Raw genomic sequence first — 10,010 nt, forward strand, 5'->3', positions numbered from 1 at the left:
GTTGGTGTGATGCCATTCAGAGAATTGCAAGCATTACTCGTTTCAAGTAACATTTTACCTACTTTTTCCTTACTTTCTTTCAATGCATGTTTAGCTTGGTTATTTTTATGTACTCTAGATTCTCATCCTATCATAGGGGGCTTTAGATGTTCCCCTTTATTTTGGTTGCATTTCTGACTTCCGAACTCGGCTCGGAAGCGAATAAATTTCTTTGTCCTTTTTGAATTCTGAACTCATTTCTTCCGTCCATACTCAGTACGGAACAGAAGTAAATTTATTTGTTTGTCCTTTTTTGAACTCTGAACTCATTTCTTCCGTCCATACTCAGTACGGAACAGAAGTAAATTTATTTCTTTGTCCTTTTTGAACTCTGAACTCATTTCTTCCGTCCATACTCAGTACGGAATAGAAGTAAATTTATTTCTTTCTCCTTTTTAAATTTTGAACTCAGTCCTTCCGTCCATACTCAGTTCGGAACCGAATAAAATCGATGTCTTTTTGAAATTTAAACACAATTCTCTTATCCGTACTCAGTTAGGAACCATACCGAACCAAATCAATTTGTCTTTTCTGACTTTCGAACTTAGTTTCTACATCCAAACTCAGTTCAGTACGGAAATGAATCAATTCTTCTTTACTTACTCTTGAAATTATTCACCTCTTGAACGTTGAAATTATTGCGCTTTGTTGATTTGAGACCTTTTATCGTTTTCTTTTTTGTGGGTACAGACACTAATATAAATATTCACATGTCATATGCCTTTTTGAGTTCCAACATGTTAAGCAGGTTTCAAACATCAAAACTGAGTACGGACATCTCAGCAAATCTGACCGGTCAGTACCGAAAGATACAACTGAAATACATACTATAATACAACTGAAATACATACTGTAATACAACTGAAATACACACTGTAATACAACTGAAATACATACATACAATGATACAATACATATACGAAATACAAGGGATACTGTAGACACCCATTTGTGTCTCCCCAAAACCAAACCCAGTGATGAGTACCTTTCACGTCGAATCATAATCGAATAAAACGAAAGTGTGGAAAGGTCTAGTGTTGTGGATAGTTTTATTTCTTTTCTCTTCTCTCTGTTTTTGAAAACTTTATTTTAAGAAAACAGCCAATCCAGTTTGGTTGGTCCATGATATGGGTCCAATAATAGTGTAGTTGGATGGGGCTTTCAAAGACCTTTCCAACGATATATTATAAGCCCAATTCCGATGAATATTGAGGAAGTTATGGCCAATTTACTAAACTGGGCCCGGTTTGAGCTTTATGTGCGGCCCAATGATCTAGGGGAGGGCCTGATATGATTTATCATTCCTAATTCAATTAGCATTGATAATTTGACTTTGTTGACTTTTCAGAGTTTTAATCAAAATCAAATACCATTTTCGAAGAAATTATATTATTTTATCCTCCAGTACGGTAAACTTATCAGATTTTCGAAAACGCGTTAAAATCAAGACTGGCGTCCAACCCCAGGCCTTGGCGCCTGGAACCAAGCTTGGCGCCAGACGCTAGCCATTAGCGTCTGGCGCTAGCCATTGGTGCCTGGCGCCAGCTAGCCAAGGTTGGCGCCAACCTCGTTTTGCGTACGTCAGACTCTGTTTTGTTAAATTATCTTTTTTGGCTGAATTTCTCTATAAATATCTTGTTAAAAATTTCGTTTTGATTCACCTACAATCATTCATCATCTACATCAATCATTCACCAATTCTCATCAAGTTTTCTTGATTATTCTCTTTTTCTCTCTCTCTTTCTAAACTTGCCTTGTTTTCATACAAAATTCCGCATTCACAAGATCTAGAAACACCTAGCCATATTCAAAGTTGCCTTCACCCTAGACGTGAAAGGTTTTAATTTCTGAGGGTTTGGTCCCAAATCTCTATTTCAATTATTTAATTTAATTGTTTTGATTATTATTTTCCTTGAAGTTACTAACGTGTGTATTTTGTTATTAGAAAGAGGTACGAGGCATCAAAGTAAGTGCTTTAATGGTTTTAATTGATATTATGATGTAGAAATCATGTTTAGATTGTTATTATGATTCCTAGTATCATGTCTAGGGTAATTTTAATATTAAATATGATTGTTACGATGTCTTTTATTCTCTTCCTAATATTTATGATTGTTAGTATCATGTTAGGGTTAAAGATTTGATTTTTATTGCTTAGTGACATGCTAGGGTTTGTTATTAATCTTGTTAGTATCATGCCTAGGATCTTGCTATTTTTATTATGCTTTAATATTAACATGAACATGATTATGATTATAATTGTTATAATTTATTATTATTTTGATGATGATTATTTTATTTATGATGATTATGATTATTATTATGATATGATTATTATTATTCTTCATGATTATTATTGATTATGTTGCTTGATACATTATTTATTCTTTGTTGCTTGATCACACCTTTTATGCATGTTTAAAGGGAATTGGTACTTGTAATCACGCTTAATAAGATAATTAATAATCTTGTTTAGGGTTAATGTGATTATAATTCAAGTGATCGCCAATAATAGTTTATTTGTGCATTATATTCAACCAACATAGATTAAACAGGTTTAGGGTTAATCCTATTGATTGCATGTTAATCAGAAAGCGCACATGAATACGAGCAGAATAAAGTAGAGGCCTATTATTAGGGCAGGTTCAATCTCTTTTAGGTTGGATTTGTACCTTCATCCCCGAACCCTTATTTGGTTCATGACCTTATGGAGTTGACGATCTCTTGGATCGTTAAGGGGTGTAACCTTCACCTCGTGAACGGTTTACAAGTTCCTTAAAAACTTGTTGGCGACTCTTTTGCTCTATCTTCTTCCCTTTTGGACGCCACCGTACTTTAGTGTATGATCACAGTGGGGTTCAAGCTAGTGGGATTTTAAAGGCTTGAAATTATTCCCTACAGATACACATTCATTATTTACAAACGGTACATTCGCAAAATCTCTACACAACATAGTATACAAAACTAAAGAGCAGCATAGCGTGAGACACGATGTTCGTAAAACACACAATGAAAACATTGGGAGCTATAAAAAGTTTATAAGTTACCACACAATTTCTATAAGATTCATCTACATTTGCCACTACCATCAATTTTACAAGCTACGTGTTGAAGTATGGCAACAATCGACAATTTTACATTTTTCCTCTCTAGATAGATCTCTAGAGAGAAAAACTGGGGGCTATTGTTGGGAGAGGATTCTTAGCAAACTACAAAATCAGAAAAGATCAATTAAAGAATACAATAATTGACTCCACTCACACATAATAAGGAAACAAGCTGAAAATGGAAAGACGCATGGTCAAAGATATCAAAGAATATTCAATAAATCATAGCTCATCAATCAAGGACTTGATTGAGTCAATTAAGGAGTCATCAACCAATTAAAGATCTTATGAAGACTATGAAATCAATCAAATAAAGCTAAATCGGGAAATGAATAACTTGATTGATGGAATATATTATCCGCGCAGTGGTCCCTGCTAAGTACGGACAGTACGGACTCAGGTGCACCTTTCTGAGTAAGTCGATTGCCTTACTGAGCCTTTTTTAGTAAGGCAGCTTCCCTTCAAAGTTCGGACCATTTGAAGACACGAAATGAATGCTTGGGCAACAAGCACAATCAAGTCCCATTATTTAAGGAGTAAATCAAGGAAATATCAATCACTAAGTCAACATTTCCTAAGATAAGAAGATTCCAATCAATATTGTCATCATTGCCATAATAGCGAGGATTCTTCAATATTTACCTTTATTAGACTTATAAATCATTATAAATAGGATGCTCATTGTAATAGAAGGGGACACACATTTATACATTATCTAATATAATTTACTACACTTTTATACTAAAATCTCTGATTTATGTCGTCCTTACTGACACCAGTTCGTCCTTACTGACATCAGTTCGTCCTTACTCAGAAATGCCTCGTTTATCTTGATCTTTGTTTTTTGATTTATAATTAATATAATAGTTCTATTTTTTTATTGCTCTTAACTAATTCATTTGGAGGTTGTGTTTATTTCTTTTGGCAAATTAGATTATTAAAACCCCATAAAACCTTTAACAAATTCCTAGAAACCCTTTCCTAAGATTTGTCCTAAACACATCATTACTTCCATCAAATCCTTTTACTTTTGTTTTCCTTTTTCGAAATCAACTGTAAGCCCGTAAGTGTAGTAATACCAAGATAATTGTATAAAATAAGGAAGCAAAAATCCCTTTTGTTACTGTAAAATATCTAGCAACTAGCAACGTAGGAATTTTGTTTTTGTAAAGCAAGCTAAGATCGAAATTGGTTGATTACGAAGGCACGATAATCTCACCCAACAAGTTAAATCAATCGACACCACTCTAATTCTTTATCAAGAAGGTGCTTTAATTTAAGCCAGCCATTGAAAGGATTATCAATTGCTTACCAAAATAGAGATGAGTTTATGAAATTGAGATGATGGTGAAAACCATGGTTTGGGGTAGAAAGGTATATATAATTTAGAGTTCTTAGGTTTAATTATTCTAGAAGATTACTCAAAAGATCAGATAAGACTCAATTCAAATGAATCGGATAAGATTATTGAAATGATCAGTTTTTTTTTTTTTAATCAGTTTCCAAAATCTGTTTCTATTAAATATCCAAAATTAGTTTTTTTTTTTAAATCCGAAAATAAAATAATAATTATAAAATCTATTAAAATAACATATATAATTAAAGTTTTAAAGTTTATACTAGCTAGAAAAATTTGGGGTATTACATCTACTCCCCCTTAAAACAAAAGTTCGTCCTCAAACTTTAAAGTTAGTTCTCAACTAAGGCTTACGCGATGACAAGGGCTAAGTTAGTATTATATTCTACCCCCCTTTAAAAGTTTCGACCTCGAAACTTTGCATACCTGGTCAAAAAGTTCTGGGTAACGCTTTTTCATGTCATGTTCAGCTTCCCAAGTTGCTTCTTCAGAATTCTGATTAGACCATAACACTTTAACTAACTTTACCATCTTATTTCGAGTACTTCTCGTTTTGGTGTCGAGAATTTTCACAGGGCGTTCTTCGAAAGTTAAGGTCTCATCTAGCTCAATAGTCTCGGGTTGGATAACATGGGTAGGGTCATGAACATACTTTCGGAGTTCGGAAACATGAAAAACATTGTGAACATTGGCTAACTCCATGGGTAAGGCTAGTTAATATGCTACCTCTCCAACTCTCTTCAATACTTCAGACGGGCCAATGTATCTAGGACTCAACCTCCCTTTTCTACCAAACCGCATGACTCCCTTGGTAGGTAAAACCTTAAGTAAAGCCTTTTCCCCGACTTCAAATTCCACTATTCTCCTATTCTGGTCTGCATATGACTTTTTTCGATCCTGAGTTGCCTTCATGTTTGCCTGGATAAGCCTAACTAGCTTCGTTGTTTCTTCAATCATTTCTGGCCCCAAAGTCAAAGACTCAATGATATCGCTCCAACACAAGGGACTCCTACATTTTCTCCCATACAACGCTTCATAACGCGCCATTCCTATACTCGCATGATGGCTATTATTGTATGAAAATTCGATCATAGGTAATCTTTCGTCCCATGATCCACCAAAGTCCATCACACAAGCTCTCAACATGTCCTCCAAGTTCTGAATTGTTCTTTTTGTCTGTCCATCTGTAGCAGGGTGAAACGATGTGCTAAACTTCAGGATAGTGCCAAATGCTTGCTGAAACATTTCCCAGAACTTTGATACAAATCTTTGATCTCTGTCTGAAATAATATCTTTAGAAACTCCATGTAGCCTCACAATTTCTTTCACATAGGTAGCTGCCAACTGATTCACATTCCAAGTATCCTTTATTGCTATGAATCTTGCTGTTTTCGTTAAATGATCAACTATGACCCAAATATCATTCTTTGCTGCCCTTGTAAGTGGTAATCCCATCACAAATTCCATAGAGATAGACTCCCAATTCCATCCTGGCACATCTAACGATTGCAGCTACCCTCCAGGTCTCATATGTTGTATCTTCACTTTCTGACATGTAAGGCACCTTACCACAAACTCGGCTACTTCACGCTTCATGTTTGGCAACCAAAAATGTTTCTTAAGATCCTTATAGAGCTTATCTCCTCCTGGGTGTACAGAGTACAGGGTGTTGTGAGATTCTTTTAAAATCTTCCTTTTAAGATCTTCATTTTTAGGAATACACCATCTCCCTTTGTATTTCACTGTTCCACTATCATCTACATCAAACTCAGTTGTCGCTCCATCTTCTTTCATCTTCCTCACCTTGGTCAACCACTCATCTAACATTTGCTTCTCACGAATCTCATCATATATGGTAGGTTTGACTGACATTGCATTCAACTGAGCGTTCATTGCATTCAACTGAGCGTTCACCTGACCATACACTACAACCTCCAAGTTCAACTTCCTAAATTCTTCACAAAGTTCCTTGGCTAAAATCATCAAGTTCACTGTATGACTTGTCTTCCTACTCAAATCATCAGCTACCTTGTTCGCCTTTCCTTCGTGATGCAGAATGTCTGGGTTGTAATCGGTTAGCACCTCAAGCCATCTCCTTTGCCTCATGTTCAAATGAGTTTGTGTGAATATGTATTTAAGACTCTTGTGGTCCGTATACACCTTACATCTCACACCATACAAGTAGTGTCTCCAAATCTTTAGAGCAAACACTACAGCTCCTAGCTCCAAATCATGAGTAGGGTAATTCTGTTCATGTTGCTTGAGCTGCCTTGATGCATAAGCTACAACCTTCCCATGTTGCATAAGTACACACCCAAAGCCATTCTTAGATGCGTCACTATAGATTTCAAACCCCTCAGTCCCTGATGGTAAGGTTAAGACTGGTGCTGAGGTGAGTCTTCGCTTCAATTCTTGAAAAGATTGCTCACACCTCTCGTCCCACTAAAACTTAGTAGTTTTATTCATCAAATTTGTTAAGGGTTGAGCTATCCTCGAAAATTCTTGTACAAATCTCCTATAGTATCCAACAAGCCCTAAGAAACTTCTCACTTCAGTCACACTTTTGGGTCTTGGCCAATAAAAAACTGCCCGAATCTTGGATGGGTCCACCGCAATTCCTTCCTTTGAGATCACATGGCCTAGAAATGCTACCTTCTCTAGCCAAAATTCACATTTTGAAAATTTGGCATATAACTCCTTCTCTCTAAGAATCTCCAACACTTTTCTTAGATGTTCTTCGTGCTCTTCTCTATCCCTCGAGTACACCAAAATATCATCTATGAACACCACCACAAACTTATCCAAATATGGCTGAAAAGTTCTATTCATGAGATCCATAAAAGCTGCCGGTGCATTAGTGAGTCCAAAAGGCATAACAGTGAACTCATAATGTCCGTATCTCGTGCGAAACACTGTCTTTGGTATATCTTCCTCAGTAATCCTCAACTGATGGTATCCTGTCCTTAAGTCAATCTTTGAAAAGATCCCAGCACCTTTCAGTTGATCAAACAAGTCCTCGATCCTAGGCAATGGATATTTGTTCTTTATAATGACATTATTCAACTCTCGGTAGTCAATACACAACCTTAAGGATCCGTCCTTCTTTCTCACAAACAAAACCTGTGCTCCCTAAGGTGACACACTTGGCCTTATATAACCCTTCTCCAGCAACTCCTCCAACTGTACCTTCAACTCTTTCATCTCTACTGGTGCCATTCTATATGGTGCTTTAGAAATAGCTCCAGTCCCAGGCACTAAGTCTATTTTGAAATCCATCTCCCTAACCGACGGCATCCCTGGAATTTCATCTGGAAACACATCTTAGAATTCTCTCACCACTGGAATGTTCTCTATGGATTTCTCTTCTACACTCACATCTTGCACATGGCATAAATAAATAGGGTAGCCCTTTCGGATATAAGAATGAAAAGTCATGGCTGACACAATACTGATCCCTAGTTTTGACACAACCCCCTGGTAAGAGATTCTATTCCCCCTTGGCCCCCTAAGAGACACCTTTTGGGTATGACACTCAATTCTAGCCTTATATTTGCTAAGCCAATCCATCCCCAATATCACATCAAAGTCAGTTAAGTCAAACTGAATAAGGTTTGCAAGCAACTCAGTTCCAGCAATGTTAACTGGAATGTCTTGGTATAGGGATCTACAAGGAACTACCTCCCCTAAAGGAATTGTTATATTGGTTTGACACAAATATGAAGGTTTTAAAGCATGTTTATTCACGAAAAAAGTGGCTACAAAAGAATGAGATTCCCCAGAATCAAAAAGTAAGTAAGCAGGTTTTGAGTTCACGAGAAAAGTACCCGTCACAACGTTGGCATTAGAGTCAATCTCATTCTGGTTCATGACATAGATTCTTCCGTTACTGGTCTTACCATTGCCATTGTGGTTGCTTCCTCCGCCATTGTTGTTGCTTTGGCCATTCCCTCCTTGAGCTTTTCCATTTTGGCCCTGAGAATTGTTGTTGTTGAAGCGGTTGTTGTAGTTTGAGTTCCTCCCATAACCACCTCCCTTATTGCCATTATTGTTACCTTGCCCATTCTAAGCTTGATTATTGCCATTTTTCTTCTTTGGGCACTAAAATTTCTTGTGACCAACCTCCCCACATTCAAAGCAAGTAAGCAAATCTCCATTGCAGTTGCGTCCTGGATGGCTCTTGTCACATTTACGGCATGGTCGATTGCGAGATCCTTGCTGATTCTGTTGTCCCTGGCCCCGGTGGTTATTGCTTTGATTGTTGTTGTTACGGCCTCCCTACTGACCATTTCCACCATTCCCATTGCTATTACCCCCTAGGCGTGGTCTCTTGTCATAACCTTGAGGGTTCGATGGACTCTCACCATTCCCTTTCCTCTTATGCATATCCTTGACCTCCTGCTCACGTTTCAAAATCCTTTCAATATTACAAGCTCTATCATAGGCCTCCTTATAAGTAGCGGCAGTACCAGCCCCGATCACCTTCTTTTGGATCCTAAAAGTCAGTCCATCTTCAAACTTTTGAGCCTTGGATCTCTCATCAGGCACTACATTAGGACAAAACCTTGCGTACTCATTAAATTTCTCAGCATACTCCTGCACACTCATACCAGTTGTTTGGTTAAACCTACTAAACTCACTGTATTTCTGCCTCTTGATATTCTCAGGAAAGAAACGATCCCTGATTGCTGTCTTAAAAGCATCCCAGTTACAATTCTGTTGAGCTCTTATGGTGGCTCATTCATTTTCCCACCAAATATCAGCAGCCTCACGTAAATAGAATGTGGCTTGATCCACCTTCTGAGCATCAGGGGTACCAGCAGCAGTGAAAATCTTGTCAAAGTCACGTACCCAGTTCTCAACCAACATGGGATCTTCCTTCCCCATAAATAGCGGAGGTTTCAATGCCGCAAGTTTCTTAGCCATAGCAACTTGAGGGTCGTTGTCATTATTGTTGTGGTTGTTGTTGTTGTTATTCAGCTGGTTTTGCAACAACATTCCAAGGTTCTGGTTCATTTGCTCAAGAGCTCTTAACCTAGCAGCAAGTTGTTCAAGAGTCTCAGCCATTTGTGCAATTCTTCTCCAACAAGACCTGGTGTAAACGTGGTAATTTTGCATACACAGTCTGCACAATTTCAACACTGGTGTTACCACCATACACATTTTAACACGACTTATTTAGATCGTTTGAATTGCAATTAAATCATCAACCACGACATGCTTTCATGTAACACATCAGCAGATATAGAGACAGGAATTAAGCGATTTATTAAATCTCAATAGCATTCAAAGAGTCGGCCAAATTCCAAACCAAGTAATGCATCAACTTAGCATTAGACTATAAATTCGCGCATTGCTTTGTGATTTCACTATCACCCGACCAAGTCATTACTAGCCTTGGCTAAAGTAGGCATAAGAAAATAAGAGCTTTGTTCTATATAAATACAATAGATAGAAAAATGAATTGATTTTTATTACATTTAATTAATAATCATAAAATAACAAAGTAT

The 10,010-nt window shown here is 37.1% G+C and overlaps 1 protein-coding gene across 1 annotated transcript; it reads right to left on the reverse strand.

The window, feature by feature from the left end:
- Positions 1–7,824: 7,824 nt before the first annotated feature.
- Positions 7,825–9,567, reverse strand: LOC145637096 (uncharacterized). The gene is made up of 3 exons (XM_081688605.1): positions 9,273–9,567; positions 8,787–9,188; positions 7,825–8,555 (listed from the first exon to the last, which is right to left on the reverse strand). The coding sequence occupies exons 1-3, from the start codon at positions 9,565–9,567 to the stop codon at positions 7,825–7,827; spliced, it is 1,428 nt and encodes a 475-aa protein (XP_081544731.1).
- Between the last annotated feature and the right edge of the window lie 443 nt (positions 9,568–10,010).

Source organism: Chenopodium album, chromosome 6 (genome assembly GCF_948465745.1).
Source record: "Chenopodium album chromosome 6, dcCheAlbu1.1, whole genome shotgun sequence".
In the NCBI taxonomy this organism is placed as follows: Eukaryota; Viridiplantae; Streptophyta; class Magnoliopsida; order Caryophyllales; family Amaranthaceae; genus Chenopodium; species Chenopodium album.

Excerpts from the sequence above, each read along its gene's own strand:
- LOC145637096 (XM_081688605.1), bottom strand. The coding sequence starts at position 9,567 with ATGGCTGAGACTCTTGAACAACTTGCTGCTAGGTTAAGAGCTCTTGAG. Across the intron at positions 9,189-9,272 it reads TCAAGCCACATTCTATTTAC|CAATCAGGGATCGTTTCTTT; the intron begins GTGAGGCTGCTG and ends CTTTTAAGACAG. Across the intron at positions 8,556-8,786 it reads CAATGGGAATGGTGGAAATG|GTAACAATAATGGCAATAAG; the intron begins GTCAGTAGGGAG and ends AGAATGGGCAAG.